This window comes from Ascidia mentula, chromosome 8 (assembly GCF_947561715.1).
Source record: "Ascidia mentula chromosome 8, kaAscMent1.1, whole genome shotgun sequence".
Classification (NCBI taxonomy): domain Eukaryota; kingdom Metazoa; phylum Chordata; class Ascidiacea; order Phlebobranchia; family Ascidiidae; genus Ascidia; species Ascidia mentula.
In genome coordinates, this window is record NC_138573.1 from 8,415,195 (window position 1) to 8,441,026 (window position 25,832).

General features: G+C 40.1%; 2 protein-coding genes across 3 annotated transcripts; both read left to right on the top strand.

Annotated features, from left to right (window-relative positions):
- The first annotated feature begins 751 nt into the window (after positions 1 to 751).
- LOC145911585 (matrilin-1-like) lies at positions 752 to 5,218 on the top strand. Of its 2 annotated transcripts, none has more exons than XM_082998980.1 (13): positions 752 to 1,561; positions 1,632 to 1,763; positions 1,882 to 2,030; positions 2,140 to 2,292; positions 2,508 to 2,682; positions 2,877 to 3,059; positions 3,196 to 3,329; positions 3,391 to 3,471; positions 3,527 to 3,692; positions 3,859 to 4,009; positions 4,166 to 4,346; positions 4,421 to 4,508; positions 4,762 to 5,218. In XM_082998980.1, exons 1-13 carry the CDS (start codon positions 1,414 to 1,416, stop codon positions 4,776 to 4,778), a joined length of 1,758 nt encoding a protein of 585 aa, XP_082855106.1. In that variant the 5' UTR covers positions 752 to 1,413; the 3' UTR covers positions 4,779 to 5,218. The 2 variants fall into 2 exon arrangements, with proteins under 2 accessions (XP_082855106.1, XP_082855105.1); XM_082998979.1 differs by having other exon boundaries at positions 754 to 1,561; positions 1,632 to 1,775.
- Positions 5,219 to 5,916: 698 nt separating this feature from the next.
- Positions 5,917 to 24,058, top strand: LOC145910462 (uncharacterized). Its single transcript, XM_082997592.1, has 34 exons — positions 5,917 to 6,107; positions 6,264 to 6,395; positions 6,456 to 6,604; positions 6,682 to 6,834; positions 6,947 to 7,121; positions 8,910 to 9,095; positions 9,448 to 9,581; positions 9,833 to 9,913; positions 10,449 to 10,608; positions 11,005 to 11,158; positions 11,859 to 12,088; positions 12,583 to 12,722; positions 12,905 to 13,001; positions 13,238 to 13,438; positions 13,834 to 13,923; positions 14,018 to 14,221; positions 14,453 to 14,603; positions 14,807 to 14,905; positions 15,064 to 15,423; positions 16,563 to 16,827; positions 17,085 to 17,284; positions 17,444 to 17,671; positions 17,732 to 17,977; positions 18,238 to 18,449; positions 18,778 to 18,876; positions 19,084 to 19,154; positions 19,218 to 19,291; positions 19,356 to 19,519; positions 19,601 to 20,003; positions 20,228 to 20,444; positions 21,137 to 21,353; positions 21,647 to 21,825; positions 22,224 to 22,351; positions 22,845 to 24,058. The coding sequence occupies exons 1-34, from the start codon at positions 5,933 to 5,935 to the stop codon at positions 23,068 to 23,070; spliced, it is 6,000 nt and encodes a 1,999-aa protein (XP_082853718.1). The 5' UTR covers positions 5,917 to 5,932; the 3' UTR covers positions 23,071 to 24,058.
- The last annotated feature ends 1,774 nt before the right edge of the window (positions 24,059 to 25,832 follow it).

A 25,832-nucleotide genomic window follows, 5' to 3' on the forward strand; every position in this document is an offset into this window, starting at 1 on the left:
TTGTTTGTACAGGTTTCTCGGCTCATGCGCGGTTATAGAAGTTCAACACCCGTTTACACACAGAACTATTGTTACACTGCCCATTTAGGAAAGTTGGACGTCAACGCCTTTGCTTTTCTCCAAAGGATCTTGTTTGCGTCAGGAATGAAAGCGAACTCACCTCACAACATCCAACGAAAACAGAAACACATTCTTGTTTCACTTCCTTGAAGAGCAACATAGCACGCGCAGCAACACAAACAAGATAAATTAGTACATACAATATGTGTGCATGTACTCAAACAAGGATATTTTTCAGTGAGCTGCTGACATATTCTTTTCTCCGCACAGATGCACCTATTTTGGTTCCATAACGATTGACGGCGACTGCATAATCACCAAAGAGTGGAACTCTCGCTTGGTTATTTAGCTCGTCACCAAAGTTGCACTGTTGAGTACTATTAGGTGGGAAAAATCACCTAGACTACAGTTTTAACTCTATTGCTGGTACATAAATGAAAAACCCAAACAGAAAGGTGTAGGCTACGCGACAACGAACACGTACCAAATCCATTCGGAGTCGTGGCATTGAGATATTTTTATCAAAAAATTTTTTGACCAAGACATAACATTGTATGACGTGTGATGAATGTTTTCAAGGGTGAAAAACTTGTTGTAAAAAACTTTAAATAAGAACCAAAAATGGTCGTCGTATTAGCTTTGGCATTCTTATTTATGTTTACAGGCTTTGGCGTGTGTCTGCTCTTCTCAATTTTGCGCTATCTTTGTACCGACTTTTAGCACAGAGAAAGTGTACATAATGAGCGTGTGACGAATCCAAGACGTCATCGAAAAATTGACAGACTATGAAATATAGGACTGCTGAAGCCGGAAATAGCATGTCCTGCTCACTACTTGTCACTGCTTTTCATTGACTAAAAATGATCGCGAAGTGACATAAAAAATTTGTCCTTTAATAGTTTCCGTTATGAGTGATTGCACGTTAGGTAAAATAGTTTCATCAGTGAGAAAATGTTTGCTTTGTATTCTTTGCATCGATGCTTGATTGTTTTGGAAAATCGTGACCGTAGTTTGAGATAAAGCAGTGCCAAAGCTCTCAGCCTTCACAAAATATTTGTTTTCAGTATCAATTTGTCACTAGACAGAAATTTCTGAGTTAGACTTGCGCTGTGTGTTTGTGCGATGTATTTCTTTTACATCTATATGTGATTAATCGACAGCTGGTAGGACAGAGTTTTTCTTAGGTTATCATAGGGTTTTATGTCAATATATTTGCTTAATCTTCCTCATATTTTAACATTGCCATAAATGTTAGGTGCATGTAGCCTTTTCGTAACAAATGATCCAAGTTTTGTGTTTGCCAAGTTGTAATCGTGACAAAAGGTCACAGGGGCATTGCTTACGAATTTGTCAATGAGCTGCTTTCTGCTGTCCTTTTGTGTCTTTGGAATATATGCTTCCAGCATTGCCTATGGTGCTCCAGTTAGTTTACTTGAGTCTTCAGCTGTGAAGTGGTGGTCAAGAGGTCTGGCGAATCCATCATGGAGACCTATAGAAAACAGTACGTAAATACATTTTAATGCAACTGATTATTTTAGATTGTGAATATATGTGCGTCTTCCTCTATGCAGCTTCAGCAGTTCGAGTCGATTTAGTTTTTCTTATTGACGGTTCAGGATCTGTGGAAAGCAGTGGTCTCCACAGTTTCAACTACATTAAAACCTGGATAAAACGTGTTGCAAGCGCTTTTGTGTCGTCGAAAGGTGTACAAAAAGGTACAAAGCTGTGCTATTTGCAAGCAGTATAATACAAAGAAACTTAACCAACAAGACATTGCGAAATGACCCTTTGTTTTTATTAGTTACTTAACCTTGTTTACAGAAAACATTCGAATGGGAGTTGTACAATTTTCCCACCACTACAAGCACTTGCCGCTAGGGCGGCAGAAAATGCTTAAAACAGTAGTGGCTCTCGGTGCCTGTAAGGAAACAAACTGTTTTGAGTACTTCGTAGATCGCATGAAAATCATGGTGAGCCCTGTTTTTTTCGTCTACTTTTGGCAACATTACGTCAGTCCGGAGTGAGATTACGAAAGAAGATTAATTGCTAATTCGTGTTTAAGCGTGTCTCTTGGCGCAGGGTTACACCACGTTCATTGGTGCTGCAATCAATAAGACTGTACTGGAAGACTTCGCCACTTCGCAGAAGGGAACAAAGAAGATTTTACTGCTCCTCACAAACGGTGCTTCCGATGACAACGTGGGACATGCCGCGCGACTCGCACACAATAAGGTGACTTTGTCTGCGTATTCTTCTTTTAACATTTCCAGCTTCCTTCTTTGAGACCTCCTAAAAACTATTTCGGGTAAGTACATCAGCCACTTCAGAAAAACTACAGCAAACCTAAACACAACGACTTACATTTGTTAGTTAGGATTTTTGTGTTTGAAATAAATTGACATGACAACGTTGTTATGAAGTATTGTAACAAAATGTTTGCTTCACAGAGTATCGCGATATTTTCTGTCGGTGTCGGTGCCTACAATCTTAGTGAGTTACAAACAATTTCAAACGCCGAAATCGGAAATAACAGACGGGTATACCAAGTGTCAACGTTTAGTAAACTACCTTCTACAGCAGACGACCTAGTGAAAGAAATTCATAGCGTAATTGAATCAACAGGTAAAGTTTCTAATGTAGACACTTTGATCTTTCCCATAAGGTGACCAAGCATTCTAAATTAGACAAGTCAGCTGTAAAATGGTATCGTGACCTTTGCCATAATTTGATTATTTTTATGTTGAATTGCTAGGCTTTAATACTATCCAGTGCCATCAAATGTAATTCCGATTTTTTTCACAAAATTCGTTGTGCAGGTTGCAGCGCACTGCTAACCCCAATTCACGGTCAGTTGACTTGTAGCAATGCAAATGAAGTTGGATCAACTTGTAACATTTCGTGTGATTCGGCTTACTCGCTGTTCGGTAGCAATCAGCAATCCTGTCTTAAAACAACAAGTTCGCCGCCTAACTGGACAGGAAGTACAGCAACATGTGGAGGTGTGTAAATTAAAACGTTGCATACAAATACAAATGTTTGCCAATTGCTCGTAACTTCAACATAGATTCATTGAACCAGAGGGTTTTCACACAGCCACGTATCATGGACGTTCCACAGTCAATTTTTATTTTGCAGTATGTCGCGGTGTATTTGATCTACTTTTCATTCTTGATTCCTCATCAAGTGTGAGGGTTAAAAACTTCGCCATAATAAAGGACTTCGTTATGCAAGTAGTCGATACTTTCGAAATTGGACCAAGCAGTGTGCAAGTAAGAACGACCACAGTTTACCGTTAGGTCAAATAATTCATTGTTGTAAAACTTACGCCAGGTATCGGTCATGACCTACAACAAGCAAGTGAGGGATATGTGGGATTACAACAGCTATCTTGACAAGGATTTACTAATGCAAGTAAGGTGATGCAATTTTACGCCAAACCGGATATCAAGCACTCGATTTATTCCAGGCAATTACGCATATCTATTACAATGGTACTGGTACGCGCACTGGCCGAGCTCTACGTTATGCCGTAAACAACAAGTTCAAAAGTCAAACCGGCCGACGCGGAAATGTTCCCCATATGACGGTCATAGTGACGGACGGAAAGGCCCAAGATCACCGAGATGTCACCGGTGGGTCAATTATTTACGCTCCCGAAGAAATTCCGCATACCCAATTATCCATAATTAGAGCAGGTTATAGCAATATGCCGCTTTTATGTGAAACGCTTTTTGAGATTTTTTGAATGTCCGTTGTGTGTAAACCATATAAAACCAATAACCATTTGGTGTGTTTTAGTGTTTGCACCCAAACTTCATCAACATTCCAACGTCATAGCTGTCGGCGTACGTAAGGCTAATAAACACGAGGTAGAAATAATGGCGTCAAGACCAAGTGCATTAAATAATCTCATGGAAGACACGTTTTGGAATCTTCTAAGACACGTCAGGTGAGCAACCGTCGATAGCTTGTGATCGAGAGTCATGGCCAATGGATTTTTTTACGCATGAGTACAAAAAAGACATAATGTTTTGCTCCTGTGGTAAATTGTCGTAAAGTAACAATTTTTCTGCAACAAAATTTCACCCTATCATTTGTATCGCAGAAATGTCTCAACGATGTTATGTGCAGCACAGGAGAGATACAACCTCACGTGCCCTGTTATTTCGGAGGCCCCTGGAAGCAATATAAACTGCGATATGGAAAATAGAGTTGGATCCAGATGTTCCATATCGTGTCAATCGGGATACAAGCTTGTCGGGAATTTATCTTTACCTCAATGCCAAGTATATACGTTTTTAGCTGTTATTTTCTATAATTACTGCAATGCGTTTACAATAACACTAAATTCAATTTGCAGAAAAACCGTAGGCGCTGCAACTACGAATGTCTTCTACTTGGCGACCTACGTGAGGCGGTTTGGAATCGTAAACCTGCGTCATGTCAAGGTTAGTTTTTTGGTCGTACAGTCCAAACGCAGATGACAGTTTCAACTTTTTGAACTCACGATGATCGATTTGATTGTGGTTGAAGGTGGCGACCGCTTTGTGTATTACCACACACGATGGGAGTTTACGACACACAGCATCAAATTATGTAACGAAACTCGTTGCACATTGGGATAATATTCTCCTTTCCATTTCTGTTTACGTCGACAACAGAATTTGATGCAGCTGACAAATAACCCCTTTTTAATTTTAGATGAAACTGAAACCTAAAATTGATGGACGATGCAGAGCTCTACTCGTTCGAGTTTCGAGTTGAGATGAATGTGCCGGCGTTGCGACACAGGGCGACATATATCGTTGAAATTGTTGCCCAATTTTACCTTTCGTGACCTTGGGGTCGTGAGACAAAGCTTTCACAACCTTCTCCCTGTGACAATTGACAGTTGTCGCATACAAGGTCCCAACAAATGACCCATTGTCATTCTGATAGTAGCAATAGTGTGAATAGGCGTTCACGCACATATAGCAGCTTCGTGGTATGTTTACTTCACAAAGTTGCAACTCTTTGTATGTTTTCTGGTCATTATCAAAAAATGTACCACTTATATGTAAGGCTCACGTTTCCCCAATCTGATTAACCGTACTCTTTAAGTTTTTAGTTTTTTATTATTGTGTTTCGATTTTCGCAATCGTTTGTGCATGGTGTATATTTGCCCAAACTGGTACTGTTTCGGCAATAAATTGTTGCTATTTTGGGGTAGCTTTTTCAGAAAAGTGGAATTACTGCGAAATTGTTTTACAACACACTTACTTGCTGGCAATGGTCATTTTCATGGGTGGCGTAAACCATTTGACATGGAGCAAATTATTGTTTACAAAACGTGAACGCGTCGTTACCAGCGCCAAACGATTGATTTACGTGTTGGCGGCAGACACGTGGTTTGCGTCAAAAAGAGAGCTGCACCTTGTGATCATTGCCAGCGGCGACCTGCTCAGGGCGCTAAATAGCATTGTCTGCCATTCTTCAGAGACATAATAGTAAACAGGCGCTGACAATTGCCCAAGAACACGGCCATTGTCTCGTCTGTTACAACTGGTGAAGCGACTAAGGAATAATGTATACAAGTGGATTATGAGATGCAGTTTGGATGTAACAGCAGTGAAATGCGATATCTGAAAGATGGTTACTTACAGAACAGATATTTCATTGTGAAGGCAAAACACACAGTTGTTACAAGTTTTATCTCGGCTAATCCGCTCGGATCTTTGGTGCCAGAAAAATAAGTTCTGTGAAAGGATGGTGGTAAACTGTGTAGCTAAAACCCTTGAATAGTGGAAAAGTGCATTTTGTTTTCATGAAATTAGCTTTGAAACAGTCTATCAATTTTACTTCTTCAAGTTGGACGACCACGTATAGCTTTGCAATGGTTTTTAAATTTCTCCTGCACTGTGTCTTTTTGCTTTTGTTCAAACACTGTGTTAATGCTAGCAAGTCGCCCGAGATTGGGGATTTCGATCCGACTTACCAAACCACATCACGTCCTGACGCAGATTGGTCACGGGCTTTGGTGACACCCCCGTGGAGACCAGTTGTAAGCGGTATAGTTATGTTTACTTATCTTGTATTTAAACTTGCATAAAATCCAACATTAATATTCACTTTAACCACTTTAAGTATAATCGTATTTCTGCTTGGTAATTATTTGCCACAAAATGTATTACCTCAGAAGCCGTTCATATGCGTAAATGATACAGGTGCTGCGGTGTCCGTGGATCTTATATTTTTAATTGATGGTTCCGGTTCCGTGGAAGCCACGGGAATATTAAACTTCAATAAACTGAAAAGATGGCTAAAATCCGTAGCCTCTGCTTTTGATTTTTCAAACGGTTAGTTATCGCAAAACATTTGTTGGTGAAAAAAACACAGTTTAATTATTTCTGTAATAGAGAAGTTTAGAGTCGGCGTCGTACAGTATTCTCATAGCTTTCGACACCTTTCCCTGAATGCGCAAAGATTGCTGAAAACCGAACTGGAGTTGGGCGGTTGCTCCAACATTGCCTGCTTTAACACATATGTGGAAAAAATGCAGTATATGGTAAGTTTTTTAAATTAACGTAATCTGTGAAAGAATTTGGTTTGTGCAATACAAGTCAGCTTTGTAAACTGTTTTAGGGCTACACAACATATACTGGGGCAGCCATCAACAAGACTATTAAAGAAGATTTCGCAGCATCAAATGCGGATGTGGTAAAAATTTTAATATTAGTCACCGATGGACCATCGGACGACGACGTGATAACCGCTGCTGATTTTGCTAGGAAAAAGGTGAGTCGATATTTTGACGCTTTGTTTAAGCTGAACTCAACGCGATTCTTAGAACATCCAGTATGGAAAGTTTGTCGCTTTGCGTTCATTTTTTAAGTGTTTATGTTGCCAGAACGTCACCTTGTTCAGCGTGGGAATTGGAAACTACAACCTTTCGCAATTACAATGGATCGCCAATGGAGAAATTGGAAATAATTGGCGCGTATACCGCGTTCGTACATTCGGTGAACTTTCAACAGTTGTCGCCAGTTTGCAAAGGGAAATCAAAGCCACTTACGACATTCCAGGTATAAAATGACACCACTTGACTTTGTATTATAATGACGCTGTCGTGAGCTGGCGGATGATAAGCCGTGATCAGTAGCAATATCCATCTGATAAGTGTTGTTCCTCGGTCTCGCATTCCGAAAGGAGCATCGCGGGGCATGCATGCCTTTCAATCCCGCCGTCCAATAACGTTAACTGTACGCTTTGGTTGAGCGATATTAATCAGCTAAAAGTCGATGGGTCATCGTAGATCGCATCTACATTGTTTAGAGCGCTATATCTGTGCAGATCCGCGCTGTTGGCAAACAAACCAAGCATCCATTGAAAGCCTGTCGCGCTTGGCGTTCCGTATTCATGCACGTTTACGCGCCGTTGCCAAGCGCAAAACATCTTCCGAATGTCTTGTCGCATCAACACTCGTCAATCACACGCACGAAACCAGCGCATATATTTTCCTTGTAAAGTTTAATCCTCGGTTTTTGCGAATCGTCCATAATGTTATCAATAAGATTCCTTTCTTTTTATCTTGATTAAATCTTTATCAACCGCAGGGTTTCTGAACTCGTTTTAGTCCGGTAACTCCCAGCCCAAAAACTCCATAGCCAAAACCATTGTTTTAAATATAAATATGTCAATAATCATTGCCCTATAAGCTAACTTGTTGTATAAAATATACGGAAATCGTTTGCCACATCATATCATAATAAAGCATGATTGCAGCAACTGCTGAAGCAAAATCACAATAATATCCCTTCTTCAGACAAATTGAACTTTATTGCTTGTCCGCTAATCCACAGCGAAAGAATTATTTTAAATAATCTTGTGAGCCCACTCGGTGTACACAGTGGTCCTTACGTGCATAAACCCCCAGAGGAGAGCCCCTGATCTACTGGGTGATTTGTTACGTAAAATTAATCACGATGATTCTTCAAGTTAATTTTGATTAAACATTGAAACTAATCTAAAAAATCAGTTCTGTTTTCAGTAAAATTGTTTTACTTGTAATGTTTAAGTCGCAATGTATTGAAAATGCGCGATTTTTGCTAAAATACTTATACAGCAGATAAAATACTGAGATTCGAAGTACTTTTAAGAAAATTGAGTACAAAGTCATCTGAGCTTGTTGGTTTTTTAAAGTAGAGTCCGGAATGCAGCTTAGCGCAAAACACTGTTTTTATCAGAAAGTACACATAGACGTCCAGCCAGATAGTGCAACTACGTGTTACACTGGAGGTTACATCATATGACAGTTTTAAGATAATTCACGACCTTAAACTGAATACAAACACGGCGGTTAATTTAGTCCAGTAATACCAGGAGCTTGCGAAGGGTCGTGAACGGTATATTGTTGTGCGTAACAATAGTGGAGCGTGCCTTGTATTGTGACACAACAAACCTGTTGTTGCTGAATTAAGGCATGTCCACGTTTCGTTAGCGGCTCGCCGTAAGATTAATGTGGTTGACAATATTACATGCGGGTCGGACACGGTTCAACTTCAGCACGCACATGTTTTTGACATCACGATTATCAAGGTGATTTTTCTCGCCAAAAAAATCAACAAAGATTTTAAAAACTTAATTGTTGATTAATCATTCATCTTTCTTTATTAAATTTATATTTGTCACAATATTATTGTCCAAACCACAAGAAACAACTTCTAGTTTGTATGCGCCAAAGAGCCATAATAATCAATGAGAGCTGCAGACAGGGTGTATACACGCACTGTTTCGACCTGTAAAGTCTCGACTTCTAGTTTGTAGTTTAACCAAAAAAATAAACGCAACAAACAAGATGATGGTGTTTACAGCCTGTTCGCCGCTTTTGACTCCAATACATGGCGACTTGTCGTGCACAAACGCTAACGAGGTAGGTTCTACGTGCACCACGTCTTGCCGAGGCAAATACACAGCACAAGGAAGTCAAAACAGATCTTGTCTCCTGGATGACCTGACTATAGGACCACATTGGAACGGTTCATCAACAACATGTGGAGGTACATAGAGCTCGTGGTAGCCGATCCCAAAATGTTTGTTTAATGGTGGTTAGACAATATTAAAGCTTTATTTATCTCAAAAGTTATGGTTTTTAAAGCCGGCCCGTCTACAAGCTTTAAGAACTCACGAGCACGTTTAAACTTTCTTTAACCATATTGTATTCCTAATCCGCCTATAAAACTGCGTTTTTATTCTTTTGACTCAAGATAATTCGTATATATGGAAGCGAAAGGTCGCCTTTATGTAACCTAAGGATAAGGTATTTCAAATATTTAATTGACATACCAGCAAAGCCCTTCCTTTCCTCATGCTTTGCCACACAGGCGGTTTTTTGTATATTTGATTGTTTAGTTTGTGCGGCGAAGTTCGACCTCCTGTTTATCCTGGACTCGTCGTCTAGCATCGGTCAAGCGAGTTTCAACGTTATGAAGGATTTCGTTATGAGACTGGTGGACACGTTTGAAATCGGCCGCAGCGAAGTTCAAGTGGGTGTCGTGTGTGCGTCAAGCGTCGATAGGTCCAATGTTTTGCACGCGACGAACCGACCGCTCTTGGCAAATAATATTCCATGCGGTTTGCAAGGCTTGCCCCTTTGACCACTAAGTGTGGTTTGACATGGTTTAAATGCGAAAGTACGTGAATGACGCTACACACGCTTGTAAGATAATTGGCTACCTGAAACGACTTTCCTGGCTCGTATTGCGAGGCTTGCGGCCTGAACTTGTTGTTCGCGCAGGTCTCGGCCATACGTTACAACAGCAGAGTTGAGAATTTGTGGAACTACGACAGATACAGAGATAAGAACTCCTTGATGCAGGTGGGTATTTCGTCAAATCGCTCGCGGAAGTTGGTGCAAAGTTTCGCATCCACTATACATATTTATCGTTACAGTAGTTGTAGAACTTACAGTTGCAAGTATTTATACCCACCGTTTATAAATACGATATGTTATTAACATAGTGAGTTTCCGAGCGATCCAGCTCTTAATCAGCGCTTTAACTTTTGGGAAGTATTTTAAAATATATTTTCATGTTTGTAAGTTAAGATACAAACCTTACCTCAAATTATCGCAAGCAAATGTAAAGCTTGTTCGCTGACCCCAATGTTTTGCGGTAATGTTGTTCTCAGTCCAGTTTCAATCCCTTTCTTCTAAGGGTAAACCGGCCCGCCGATTATGGTATAGTATGTCATTTTGACGCAAACGACAACGTAAGTGGTCCATTGTATTGCGCTCTCATTATCATTCGACATCCGCAAAAGCGCACATTAACGTATTCCTGCTGTCCATATATACCAACAAATTTACCGTGAGTCAATGGCAAACCCGACACCGCCTTAATCTTTTACTGCAGGCAATTACCGAAATCAGTTACTCGGGTGTGGGCACCGATACCGCTGCTGCTCTGTACTACGCCCTGGACCACAAGTTCGGTCCGGACTCCGGTCGGAGAGAGGACAAACCCCATATGACCGTAGTGTTGACTGACGGGAAGTCAAAGCGTTCCATTAAAAGTATGAATTTGTTAAAACTATACACGCGATAAAATTGTGTGGTCCAAGACCGCTATCTGAAACCTCATCTTAAACTCCGCTAATGCTTTCGTCGCAAATGTTTCTCTGTAAACATCGTAATGTTTATGCAATTAGTATTCAGCAACTGGTGCGTGTTTGTTATACAACGTTGGCAATTGCATTTGTTATTAATACACATGACCATTTAGTTTTAATCAATCAAAACCTTTCTTACGTTTCCTAATATACTTTAAACAAGCACTTTCAAAAGCATTTTGCACTGGAACGATTTTGTGTATGCCCACAACTCTTGTCGATTTGTAAACAGTCATGGAACAAACGCTTACATATGCAGTCATGACAACTTTAAAAACTCCTTGCTGGCTTACTTCGCAGCTCCTGCGCAGAGACTCCATCAAATCTCACAAGTTCTAGCGATCGGCGTCAACAACGCTGACCAGGCGGAGATTGATGAAATTGCTTCGGATCCAGACGAACTTTACTCCCACAAAGTGATCGACAACTTTGTAGATTTGCTCAAGATTATTCGGTAAATTGGTTTCCTGAAGGTCGTCTGTATACAGGTTTAACAGAACTGCTGTAAAAGTGGCGAGATGATTTTGTGGGATTGCTTTATCTTATCACGTTGGATATTTCGTGTTAAGATACGGACGTAACAAAATGTCCATTGTGCCATTTTTATGTTACTGCCCTGTTTGGGAAGGTCGTATAACCCATATGGCACAGCCCCAAAATACTCGAAATTTCACATACTGATTGGGGAGGTTTTGCGGCGGAATTTGTGAAACAGCTATTACTAATTTACAATATGTCTGGCACCTATAGAAACATATTACTAAACCAAATTTGTTACATAAATTGTTGCTGACGCTGCAAGGCATATTTTATTGCTGAATACTGCTCTTCTGGCAAACTTTATTTTATCGACGTTTCTCGACGTTTCGGCTGTTATGCAACAGCCTTCATCAGGAGGTAAGAAATGTAAATTGCCTCAACAATGTCCACATTGCTTAACTTACATTTCTTACCTCCTGATGAAGGCTGTTGCATAACAGCCGAAACGTTGAGAAACGTCGATAAAATAAAGTTTGCCAGAAGAGCAGTTTTCAGCAAAAATTTTGTTATAGCTTTTAGGCAAACGAAAAACCTGATATCAGACTATTTTTAACGTCCATTATGACAATAGACGTATATATTGTGTCCGAAGTAAACAATGCCATGTTGTTTAGCGAAAGTTCGATAAAGCTTTGTGAAGCACAAGCTGCGGTTTCCAACATCGTATGTCCTTATTCTTCCCTGACCGACCCGACCGGATGTCTTTCGTTTATCTGCTCCAATGGTAACAAGGCTGGTTCGGTTTGCAAAGCCAGTTGTTGCCAAGGGTTCAACTTACCTGAAAACGATCTTTCCTCATGTTATTACAACGGGAAGTGGTCGGTCTCCAAGTGGAGATGCATTGGTATGTTATTGGTTATTACCAATACAGGTTTTATTTTGAGCTGGAGACAGGGTGTACACACTGTTTTGACCTGCAAAGTCTCATCGGTCACCTATTGACTGTGACACTTTGCTAGCTTTTACACTACCAGGCACACAGATTTTATTTGTTTGTTGTTAATAAGTTAATAAGTTTCCCACGGAGCATAACTGTAGAAGCAACAAACAGATTTGTTAATATATTCTATATTAGTAAGAAGTAAGCGAGGCAACTCTCATGTCTAAACATTAGTTCATCACCGAAAGTTTCCTGTGGTTCATTTTCGGTGTAATGCCCGAAGCTGTAATTTTCATCTCGCATTTTATTCAACACACTGTAAATATTGTAAACATTGTTTGGAACTTTTTGCCATTACGAAATATATCACATGTATATCCGTCTGTGATGTTATGCCGTCTAAACCAACCGAAAGCAGCAAGTGCCTGAGGTGAAATCGGTAAAATGTTTACATGCAGAAAACCGTTGCGAGGCCATTAAACCTGTAAACGGACTTCGCCTGAGTTGCTCCAGTGGAAACAGCCTTGGATCGATTTGCACTATTTCTTGTGACCCCGGTTTCTATTTATCCGGTGCATTGGATAATACTACATGCAACGTGAGTACTTGGCTGAAAAACACTTTAACGCCACATTGTTAAAAGGTCGCCCGTGTTAGAGGGGGGAGATATATATCTTGAAGTAAACGCGTGGAGAATTTAGAGATTTGTTGCTCTGAAAACCTCACAGATTACATCCTCATATCTGTTTTTAGTACTAACATGTTTGTATTCGTCACTAGGCATCGTCATCCGGGGATTTCTATCGATGCTCACACACTTGTATTAAGACCGCCCAACATTCCACTGAATGGAATACACCGCCGGTTACTTGTCGACGTAAGTTACCAGGCATTTGTTTTGGTTGCAAACCTTCTTTATTGGGGCTTACGCTATGCAAATAACAGCATTCGTTGCCCAAGGCTATGGTTATATATAACTCATTTATCACTGTTTTTTGTACGGAAATGCTATAGCCATGAGTAAGGTAATTCTTAATGTGGCTTTCTTTGGGCTAAATTTGATTGCCCATAATCACCAAAAACTACCAATAATGTGTTTGGTGTTTATGTCAGAAACGCAGAATTGCCACGCCACCGCTTGCTACAACGGGGGCAAATGCAAAAACGGCATTAGTTCCTTCACTTGCAAGTGTCCTGAGGGATTCGCCGGTGATCGGTGTGAGACGGATATCGACGAATGCGCATCAGACCCTTGCGAAAACGATGGCACCTGTGAGAACTTGAAGAACAGCTTCAAATGTCGATGTGTTGTTGGTACGTTTTTTCAGTCACGAACAACAGTGATATATTTTTATCGATAGTTAGCAATTGTCGGTATGTATATTCCTAAAACTATGGTGTCGTACTTTCGTCCCGCCCCGCAAGTTACTTTGCAAATTGCCCATATACGCTACGTACATGTGTTCATTTGTACAGTGCTATGAGCAAAATTCTGTTCTAACTTGGCGATTCGTGTTTACTTTCAAGTCCTTAATTCATGCATCCCATTAGCATTGTTTGGATACAGACCGCTTGTTCGAAGCGCCCGCGCGTTCCTCGAAGCAATGTTTTGCAAAACACGACACGAAACTATTTCATACGTGCCCACACGTCTAATAACAGCAGACAAGCGCCAGACGTAGGTATGTAATTATGCTTTCTTATTAAAGGATTCAGCGGAACCAGGTGTGATGTTGATATCGATGAATGCTCGCCACACCCATGCCATAACAACGGCACTTGCGTGGATCTAATAAACGGTAAGCAACGTTGGCAGCAAACATAGCATTCCACAAAGCTGTAATTTACCCTCCTTCGTACATATTACGGACAAATGCTCACCTTTTGCGACAGGTTACGAGTGTAACTGCCCGACGGGGTTTTCCGGAAGAAATTGCGAAGTTGCAGTAGATTGGTGTGCTACGCGCAACTGTTCGAACCGCGGCCGTTGTCAGAATTCCTCTGTAGGTTACGAGTGTCATTGTAACGTCGGCTACGTGGGACGTGACTGCGAAGTGGATTACGACGAATGTGAAGGGCAACCTTGCTTAAATGGCGGTAAGACATTTGCCGTCCGATGGCTCATCGTCCTGATATATCCACCGCAGTTTAATTTTGGACTAGCAGATGCTATTTTTGAGCTGCCTGTGCCGGTTTTATCGGGCAGCGACATTATAATCATGTTGTGTGCATTTGACCCATTAATAAAACAACTAAACGGTCAAACTATTTTAGAAAGGTCAGTGAATACCACTGTTTTATGATTACGATTTATTTTTACTTTCCTAGGAATCTGTTACCAATCCCAGACTGTGGGAGAATACGTTTGCTATTGCAAGAATGGTTTCGCCGGTCATTCGTGTGAAATTGATGTACCCGAGTGTTTATCGAGTCCATGTAAGAATGGCGGAGTTTGCAACGAATCCATTGGTTTCTACAGGTTTTTTATTGTTTGTATTCTCACCGTCTTGTGTGAATTTGAAGCCTTGCTCGCCGAATTAGAAGATAATTTACCATCGAGATGTCAAGCAAAACTAAAAATCTCCTACTTGCTTTAAATTGTGCGCTATTAAACAGACACACTTTCTTGTTTAATGAAGTATAAAATTTTACTGCATTATTTTTATTATTATTACTTTTCAGTTGTATATGCGGTGCCGGTTACGAGGGAGTAAATTGCGAAAAAGAAATAGACCGATGCGCGTCACAACCCTGTGAAAATAACGCAACCTGTCTAAAAAGGTTGGTATTGCGAATTTTTCTTTAAAAATGTTTTTGTGTGTTTAAAACTATAGTTTTTTAAGTGTTTTGAATTAGTGTTTTTATTAAACCAATAAGAAAGCAAAAAATTGAAATGGCATAATTTGTTATATGTTATACATTTGTTTTATGATATAAAGGGTTGAGGGAGACGGATATAATTGCACGTGTGAAGTTGGATTTACCGGAAAACGCTGCGAAATGGATGTAGACGAGTGTGCCTCGTCACCGTGCATTAATGGAGTATGCTCAAACTTAGAAGGAAGTTTCAAGTGTTTATGTAACGATAGTTACGAGGGAGCGCTCTGCGACATTCCCCCCAATCACTGCAGAAACGTTACCTGTCAAAATGGTGCCCCCTGCATTAACTTACCGGACGGATTTTTCTGCAACTGTTCGAAAGGATTTAATGGAACTTTGTGCGACCAAGACATCAACGAGTGTTTTCCAAACCCGTGTTACAATAAAGGAGCTTGTATTAATGGCAACGAATCATTTAGGTACGTGGTAGTTGTTTTTCTTTTGTACTTGGTGCAAAACCGATCTAATTCTTTGCTGCTACGAGTCGTGAGTCATTCGTTACAAGTAAACAGGTGGTCGAATTTCTGGCGCCCCTATTTGCGCGTTTGTCGGCAAATACGCTTTCTTATCTGATTCTCGACTTTGTGCGGTGAATTTTCCTCACCATCGGTGCCGCAGCATGTAATCACTGAAAAGTACTTAAGTAGGGAAGCACTATGCGATTCCGCATTGTCCGTGATCTTACGTCACCTCCTTAGTTTTTGAACGCAAAAAAACAACTAAGGTACAAGATAATAGTGTATGTCTTAGATCGTGACAAAATATTTTTTGGATTTTCTGTGGTTTAAGAAGTGAAAATCCGAGCTCTCAAACCAACCATTTCGACTTTAATTAAGCTCGTTAAAGTGGCCGCCATCTGTAACCTGTCCGAATAAAAATGTGTTGGGCGGACTCGTTAGCCATTTTGCGGCCGAAAACCGTGCGAGCGACGAGTGTGACATGCTTGAATTAAATTCAGCAACCATATGCAAATACTTTGTTTCTTGTTTCGGAATAAAACTTGGTTATTTTGTCATTTCGCATGCATAAGTCTTTTATGTGCCTGGCCTAATGTTTTTCTAAGTTACAAATATTGTTGTTGTTTTTTATTTCCTTATTTGATTACAAGAAGGCTAGCGTTTTTTTTGTATGCAGATTGGGAATATTTCTTTCCCCGCAGTTGTATGTAAATAATTCCCGTGTTTCTGGTTTAGGACGAAAACACCAATGGGCCACTAACGACCATATGTGCACATATTTTCTCAAAAATATTTGCCGTGTAAAATTCGCATATTTGCCACATTGCGATTAACCATTGCATTACGTACACTTGACACAGAATAAGGAAGAAAATTAATTGCACGCTCAGTAAATGCATATTAGCATTGTTTCCGTACAAATTTGAGTGCCTTATGACGACTCGACAAAACGTTGCGTCGAAACAATATGGTCACGGAAATGCATTTACCAAGCTCTTCTTATTGACAGTTAATATTATAGCTTCCTTTAAACCCCATTATTGGCCGTATTGTTTCACAAACACAAACAGTTTGACATTAACCTTCATCAACCTTCACAGCTGCCTATGTACGTACGGATACGAAGGGCTTCGATGCGAACACAAAACCATAAACTGCTCGACGGAGCCTTGCGTTAACGCAGAAAGTTGTACAGATGACGAAAAGGGATCTTATGTGTGCAACTGCATGGAGGGATTTGAAGGAAGAAGATGTGAAAGAAACAAAAACGAATGCCTTGCTGAGCCTTGCGAAAATGGTGGTGAATGCGAGGATTTGGATGCAGGATACAAATGTAATTGTCTCGCTGGCTACACTGGCGTGTGGGTAAGTCAAAGTCGGGCAAAAGTTTCTTGCTTTACAGTCACGCCATTCAGCAAATGCATTCTCATGCTGTATCGTAGACTTCCGAGCTCAAATTACGAAATTTACGGTGATGCATGATTTTTTCACTTGCTATTTTAAACGTTTGTAGGAAGGCGAAAATACGTGACTAACGCAACAAAATTGCGCGAATAAAAGAGTCGAAAAGCAATTTATTCAGAAAAAACATGTAGCTACGTGGTTGTTGCATGTGTTTAAAGTGCCAAGACAAAGTGGACCACTGCAAATCGGCTCCCTGTCTCAACGGAGGACAATGTGAGGGCGGGACGGCCAATTACACCTGCCACTGCTTGGCAGGGCATCACGGAATTGTTTGTGGGGAAACGTGTAATGATTGTTCGTGTGGTCCCTGCGCCAATAGTGGAGTGTGTTTGCATGCCGCTGCAGGTTTCGTGTGCAGGTAAGAAAGTAGCTTTTGTCAGTTCTCGCCTGATACTATTATAAATCTGGGGAATAAACAAGGCGATACCTTTATTTTAAAGTTTACCTTTGTTTTCCATGTTCCTCCCACTTAGTATACCCTTGTATTTGTATTATAGTCATATATTACTTTCTGCAGGTGCACAGACAGGTATCGTGGGCGCAACTGTTTGCAAGACGTCAACGAGTGTTCTCGAAACTTCTGTGGCGGGGCAGGGCAGTGTCTAATATCCGGTGATGGTGTTATAAGCTGCTTGTGTGATCCTGGCTATGATTACACTGGAGCAAGTTGCGAACCCTCCACTGATCTTTTGTGCAACCCGTCTCCGTGTCATAACGGAGGAGTGTGTTCGACTCAAACCAACGGGTGTGTTTCTGTTTTTTCTGTGGAGAAGCCGCAAGCTGTTAACATGTTCATTCGTTACAGTTACACGTGCAACTGCAGTGGCAATTATTTTGGTCGAAACTGTCAATATTCGTTGGATAATGCAAACTGTACCGGTTTTGATCCTTGTCTAAACGGCGGCGCTTGTTTACAAAACGCTAATGGAATTCACTTGTGCTCGTGTCCGTCCGGATTTTTCGGCGAATTCTGCGAGAGAAACGAATCCGCCTGTGTTTTAAATCTATGTCCATTAAACAGCTTCTGTGTTGAAACGAATCAAGGATATTGGTGAGTGACCCTATTTTTGTGTGGTTTGTGAGTGTTGCAAAAATTATGTTACACGTAGATACCTGACAACTGTACAAGATCGATGCATTTATCTAATCCTAAAACCTAAAAGATTTTTTATTGCAACCGACGTTCGTCAACCATTCGGCGAGACTTTTTCAGGTTTAGACGAAACGTCGGTTGTAATGAAAAAAATCTCACAACTTTATGCCAGAAGAACAATTTTTTCAATAATTTACAAGAATATTATTATGTTATAGGTGCGTTTGCAACAGTGGTTTCACTGGTGAGGATTGCTCTCAGACGGTAAACGAATGCGAGTCCAATCCGTGTGCCAACGGTGCAAACTGCACCGATAAAGATAACATGTATTGGTGTGATTGCCATCCGGGATGGACAGGTGAAAGATGCCAGCATGACTTGAACGAATGTGAAGTTATACAGTCAGTCTGCAACGGACGAGAGTGTTTGAGTAGGTATTTCCAAACGTATAAGTTTTAAACTCTGTTGACAACACACTATTTAGGGTTTTGCATTGACTTAGAATGTGAGGTTCGATACCAATTCATGTAGTTACTGAGCTAAACCCCGTGGTTCAATTGCTATGCGGTCAACATTACGGAGATGCTTTCTTGCTGTATAAACCGGTTATGCCATACGTTTTCCCTATTTACGGCAACCTCTCAGAAAGCGCACGTAAACTTGTGTTTACAGCGTTGGCGCTTAAGCAACCTATTAAAGCTCGCTTATAAGCTTGTTATTGCTGAGTGGACACCTTATTATACATAATCCCATTGCAGATACGATTGGTTCGTACATGTGTTGTGATGGCATTTCTTCTGGTGGTCGTTGCCATGTAAACAACGATGAATGTGCTTCAAACCCTTGCCAACACGGAGGTGAGCAAAAGTAAAATAACGTTAAAGTTTTGACCTTACGTGTGACTCTTCCACGCGTGGTTGTTTATTGTTGCTTAAACAGTCCTGAACTTTATCCTACGTTGGAGGGCTGTAGGCAATCTTCGAATTACAATTATTTTGCCTATCGATACATCATTGCTTAGAATGAAGTTTTCGTTTGTTTGTAACTTCAATGTTCAAATACAGGTGCTTGCGTTGACAAACAAATCGGATACTATTGCAACTGTAGCACTGGATACATCGGAATTAACTGCGAGGTATAACTAAACTTTGTACAATTTCGAAAACTGTTGTTGTAACATTCTACGTATCCTTTATAGACAGACATTGATGATTGTGCTTTGGATCCTTGCAAAAACAATGGCACTTGCATCGACCAAACCCCCGGCTTCCAGTACGTTCTGCTGTAACAATTTTAAGCACATGTGGTATACATATTTTACAACCTTTTTGGGCAGGTGTAATTGTACGGAGGGTTACGGCGGTGCGTTGTGCGAGGTCGTCGGCGACCACTGTAGGGTTGGCGAGCAGCCCAAGTGCTCCAACGGACTCTGCATTAATGGAGACGGAGGATTCACGTGCAAATGCCCGCCGGGCTTAGGTGGCACTGCTTGTGACCAAGGTCGGTTCCCAGAACGCTGGCGGCGGCCAACGCCTCGTCTGCCACAGACAGTAATTTGCTTTGTTCGTTTTGTTTGCTTAGTGCTTTGCGTGCTGCCTCTCGATGCAACTGGCAGATCGGGGAGAATACTCTGTCGCGGAGACGGCAGTGTGGGTACAGTGTGTGAGTTGATATGCGACCGGGATTTGGTGCCTCTCGACCTGACCTACAATAACACGAGAACGTGTGAAGATAGTGGGGAGTGGTCGGGCACAGACGAATCACTCTGGAGCTGCGTGGCGCCATCTTGCCCCAAAATTCCAGGAACTGACATTTCTTCCAGTTCAACAACACCGCAGAACACGCGCTCTTTCTCCCTCGTTGGCGTCGTGCTGAAGTCGGCTCTAGATGACCCTCAAGCAAGTTGCGACAACGGTAGTGCCGTCGGATCAACTTGCGTGTTTTCGTGTCCAGATGATTATCGGCTTATCGGCTCTGCTAACAGGTGTTTAGTATATACATTAGGAATTAGAGTCGCTCCATGTCTGTTAATCTATTATAGCCTGTTGAACTACGAAGGCGAATAAAACCCAATTCATTCATCATTCCTTGGTATTTATACAGGAAATTTATCGTTTAGCTACTTTTTATGTTATTTTTGTAACAAAACAATTTGTGTCGAAGGCTTCGAATGGCGGAAAAGCAATAACAGTAAGGTTGATTTTTCAGCAGCACGTGCAGCAACGATGGTCAATGGGTGCCGACTCCGAGTGCGAAATGTGCACCAGCTAACTGCACCAAACCTGACATTAGAGTCGATCCTAAGTTTTCAAACTTGGACGTTTCGGAGGTGACCTGCGCAGACCCACTTTACGGACATGGCTCGATGTGTTTTCCGTATTGCCATAATGGCTTTATCATTAGCAAAACTTCACCAGATATGAAGGTATACGCCGCAATACTTCTATAAATTGTATTTCACATGTGCCTGGAATTTAAAATCCTGAAGCAAAGCTATCAGGCTCACATAACAGGACAGAGTTTAATGCAAAATTTCTGGTTATCACGCTTTATTGTACAGAGGAAACAATTCACCTTACACACTATCCCAATGAATTTGTGTAACTTTCTTATTGTGCACTGTAATCCACACGCAGGAAAACCGCAGTTTACGTCACTGCTCTAAACAACCGAATATGTTGTGTTTGTATATTGTGTGTTACATATAGCAAATGTAATCAAACCCATATTCCACCAACAACATATTTCAACAGATAATAAGAATGATTGATTTCGTAGAAAGTTTACCTTGCTGCTGATTGTATTTCATAATTTTGCGGGGAGATAATTTTGGCTGATAGTTGCAAACCCTGCAGTAACATTAATTGTTTAACTAATTGGGACCGGATAGGTGGAAACTGTGACACTTTCTTCAACTAACTTGCAAAAATAAATTTTCGACTTTATGTTTAGATGAAAGTTTGATTTCTTTGGTAATGTCAGGCTCTTCTGGCAAAAAAAAAAAAACTAGTTCGGACGACGTTTCGGTCGTTATTCAACTGACCTTCATGAGACTCAGTATCGGATTAGTACAAAATATGATAAATAATCCCAAGTCGTCTGTCTGACTATTTTCAGAAATGCAAAAACGGCCAGTGGACTCCCCCGGAACCCTTCAGTTGCGTACCCTCGGCATGCAGGGGACCTCCCCCAAACACTCACAACGGACGGTATGAGTGCACAAACTCGGTGTTTCTCAAATCTTATTGCGAGTCAAAATGTAACCCTGGCTACATCGAAGCAATAAGAGGAAGTTATACTTGCACAATGCGAAACGGATATATTTTCTGGGACGGTACGTTTTCTTTCAGTAACGTTACAAATACATTGGTTTCACTGGGTTTTAAAATCACTGTCAAAATAGTGATTGTTAGTGCTTTACTGAAAACGAGTACTTATATTCAGTTGAAACACTTCATGGTTCAAATGAAATAATCTTCTATGATTACCATGAGCCAAGTAGTTTTTATAGGACTTTTTAAAGCACCTACTACGAAACAAATGGCACAATATTAGTGATATCATTTGTGCTTTCAAAATTACGTGACAGACCACTACGCAGGTTTTCTGACATAAGTTTTATAAAAGGTCGCCAAGGAATTTGCCGCGAAAAACTTTGTCAACACTCTGTCGACTTGCGAAGTGGAACGGTGCAAGAGTTACAGGAAAGTTCGGCAGTCCGTATACAACTAGCGCCATCTCGCAACGAAGATTTATCGTGCCGACGCCGAGCCAAAATTGTCATAAACCCAACATTAGTGGGAGCAGTAAGTTTCCTCAAATTTTGTAGTATTGTTTAGTGATTCCCAAAAGTTTTAAAAACTCAAAAATATAATATAAAGCACAATGTAGTTTTACTGTATTAAACGAACGTCTAATTAAACCCCTCTGAATAGATATTTACTGTTGAACAAGTGGTTGTTGCGTTTACACATGTAAAACTTTATTTAATTATAATTATGATCATTGCATGAACTGATAATTCTCGCAGATTTCAATTTCTCTCTTGCCAAATTAAGTAATTGCTCGCGTACAACTTGGAGCACTTTTTGCTTGCCACTAGTAATTCGCGCACTAGCAGCTTTGAAACCACTGGTCCGGATGGTGTGATAACGTTTATCCATTACAACGATAGTCATATACATGGTGTTTGCATTGTTTGCAGATATTTATTGATGTGTGGTATGGTTCCAACCCCACTGGATATCACTTACACATCGGTTACGATTTTTCTGAGTCAAACCAGGGCGAGAGCGGAATATTCGGCAATAACACCTCTTTGATATTCAGGGGGTGTGTATGTGGTTATTTAATAAGGCTTAACCTATGTAATCCGTTCGCATGAATCTCGTGCGAAAAGTACGAAGTCCAAAGTTTGCCACCACGTTTTTCAAACAGTTGAAACAAACTGTAATATTCGGTCAAATTAATATGACAAAATTCCTAAAATACACACTTTTTGAAACAAAGGTGTATGTTTCGTTGTTTTTCACTAACACGAACAGATCAATTATTTATCATGTTTCCCAAAATCTGTTTCAAGGTTTCATATTTTTTTTTCGCTTTCAGTTTATTTTATTCAATTATTTATCTTCGTAAAGATGCGGCCAAAGATGTCCAGTCTGTTTTCGTAGAAATGCAATTTATTTTTCAATTTATTACTATAATTTAAGTAAATAAGATTTCGCTTTATAAGTCGTCGTTTAATTATATTTGACCATCCCATAGCGTCTCGAAGAGCCCTGTATGATTAGAATAATCCAACTTTTCATTACCGTCCATGCAGGAATAATTGGATCGGCGCAGAATCATCAAATTTCTTTCGTTCCGGCGACCACTTACAGATTATGATCACCGCCAACTACATTTACCTGAACAACCACAGGCAAAACAGAACTATCGACATTTCACACCATGAACCTTTTCCTGTGGCTATTGGTATAAATCAAGCTTTGTCGCCAGATGATCGTCCAGGTTCAGGTCTGTGTGTTTTGTGCATCAATACCACATGAACTTGCCTCTGCAAAATCCATGAAATACAAAAGTTTATGTTGAAAATGTGATTGATTTGTTTGGAGCCACGTAGTGTGTTCAATACATGCTTTTTATCCGCTTTGTTTGAACTAAAATTAAAAAACAGGTTTGCGGGTTTGGATTACACCAAATTAACTTTTTCGGGCGGTGAAGATCATATTATCGGTACGGTGGTTAAATGCTTTATTGAAGTTGCTTGTATTTCATGTATAAATGTCAAAACACGCGTCATCTACGGAATGTTTATTGCAAATTGCCGTGACGACAAAATGGAAACATTCGTCAACGTCTTTTTTTACTTCCACTATTGCCAAAAACTTTGCTCCATTTGGGCAACGGACAGTACTGGTTACTGTCACCGATTTTTTATTTATTTTTTTATTTTGCTTTCTTCGGTGTTGAATATTTCAATTTAAACATCCTGTACTGGGATTCTGTGTATTGTTTTTCTTTACATATACATATATGTCTCGTATATTTTGCTGCTTAAAAATCTTGCTACACAGAAAACGTTTAAATGTTGCCAAAAGGAGAAAGAAGCAGTAAAATCAAAAAGTACGTTTAAGCAATATCATAAAACGATTTATTCTCTTTTTTTTCTTTAAATTTGTATGGTATTTGAACAACAACAAGCAGCGTTTGTTTCAAAACAAGATCCGACAACTGAAACTGGAAGCAGCTATACTCGCATACCTAATAACCGTTAAAAATCAAGCTGAAATTCAAAAGATTTAAAGAATGAACTTTGATGAAACAATTAGTCTCTTTTTTATTTTAACACTGGCTATGTGTGTTTATATGCTATGGTATGATGCTCTGTATTGTTTGTTCGTGCTGTTAAGAAAAAAGCATCGCACAGTCACTCTCATGTCTGCAAACTTATCGGCCGCCATAATGATAATTCAGGTGTGGTTTGTACAATACAGCGTATTCATTATTTCATTCTTCTGGAAACAATCCATGGTCTGACCCAGAGAGCTATTAAATGTGTTGTCAAACAATTTCATTCATTATTTGCAAATGCTAAACGTGTTTCCAACATATAATGGTAAAAAAAAACTTTCCGGAACAATGAAATTTACACGATAAAATAAACTATTGTGATTTTGTACAATAGGCGAGATTTCTAAAATAAGTCGATTCAAGTTTCTCTTGCGAAAATTGTGAAACAACAGCTGAACCGCTCCGCCTTACTTTCACCACATGTTTACTATTCGACACGCACGAAAATTGTTCTCAAGATGTTTGACACGCAGAAAAAATCGAGGCCCCGCACATATGTAGCGACAACTATGTCAGCCAAATCAATTAATGATTTTCCACTACCAGGAGGATACTATAGCTGCTCTAGTTCGACGACGTGTCAACCAGCATAAAGTAGCATTAAACGCAAAACCTAGCTTAAATGTTTTCCGCCTCCTTTGTTGTTAAACCTTCATCTGTCTAAATCATTGGCAGGGCAAACAAACGCAACAATCAATATTCACAGCGTGGCCTTTGTCTGAATCAGGTAACCAGACCAGTTTATTTTTATTTGAGAAATGTTTTACTGGCCTGGTCTCTGCAAAGGTGCCAGGTAATTTTACCCCTGACCAAACGCCAGAAACATTCACACAACAGGTATGTTTTGCGTGCTTGACGTTGACTGTTTTACCATTGGTTTTATCCATAGATTTTATAAAGTCAAATATTATGTATCCGCCACAACTTGAAAAAACTATTTAACCGGGACAGCTCGCGTGTTTGATCACCACACATTTACACACATGATTGAACATTAAACAAGACAGAGTGGTTGCCCTGGTGATTATGACGCAACATTGTGACTTTTACACAAAATTGTATTGGGAAGTATGTGTTTTGCAAATATCAAAAATTTATTTTAACCGACATCAATAACAACGGTTCACATGTTTATTGATTTTTACGTTGAGTGCCAAACAATGGTCAGTTAGCGTAAATGTAAAATTCGATTCCCAATATGATTGGGGAAGTTTATAATGCTATCCAAGGACTTGGACGATGGACTATAGCTCATTTAAGTGGCCTGATGCAGGTTAACATAATAGGCTGAAGAGATTGGAGTATATTCCTGGAATCTGTTCTGACTGACGACAAAGACATGTAAATGTTTTGAAGATTACATTTTACCACACTTAAATTTAACCACGTGGTGGCGGTAAAAATGCGCAGCACACCTTGCTTTTAAATTTAGACTAAACGGACATCGAAAGGCGTCAGCCCTAACTACAAATAGCCTTTCTAAATTCATTAAAGCGGTTTGATTTCAATCAAACATCTACAAAAAGGAAAAGATCGATTGTAGAATGCCCAGTAATGAGATTTGCGCAAGAATTGTTTTTGGTGTTGTTTCCCGAAAATCGGTTGTTGGCTTAAATCAGGCGGGTGGGAATTTTTTCCACAGCAGTTTTCACTCTATACCTGATTATTTTAAACTTGTTATAGTCTCTTTCTTGCTAATTTTGTCGGTCAAAAGTACTCATCACAAGTCGGTTGCTGCTTCATGACGCGATGTTTCTAACCAAAAACTGTCACTCACATGAAAAACTCGCAATATATGTAGCTTTCAAGAATCTGAGAATTCTTCTGCGTAACGAACATGTTGCAGACTTAATCTTACATGTTCATGTAGTCAGTGTCAACTATTGTATTTGCCGAAAGTGCCATTCCGAAATGTGGTTAAGTGGTTTCCAGTTGTTGTAAACTACTGCTTGGTTTG

Excerpts from the sequence above, each read along its gene's own strand:
- LOC145911585 (XM_082998979.1), top strand. The coding sequence starts at position 1,414 with ATGAGCTGCTTTCTGCTGTCCTTTTGTGTCTTTGGAATATATGCTTCC. Across the intron at positions 2,293-2,507 it reads CGCGACTCGCACACAATAAG|AGTATCGCGATATTTTCTGT; the intron begins GTGACTTTGTCT and ends TTTGCTTCACAG. Across the intron at positions 3,330-3,390 it reads TTGGACCAAGCAGTGTGCAA|GTATCGGTCATGACCTACAA; the intron begins GTAAGAACGACC and ends AACTTACGCCAG.
- LOC145910462 (XM_082997592.1), top strand. The coding sequence starts at position 5,933 with ATGGTTTTTAAATTTCTCCTGCACTGTGTCTTTTTGCTTTTGTTCAAA. Across the intron at positions 19,155-19,217 it reads ACATCGGAATTAACTGCGAG|ACAGACATTGATGATTGTGC; the intron begins GTATAACTAAAC and ends TATCCTTTATAG. Across the intron at positions 19,292-19,355 it reads GACCAAACCCCCGGCTTCCA|GTGTAATTGTACGGAGGGTT; the intron begins GTACGTTCTGCT and ends CTTTTTGGGCAG.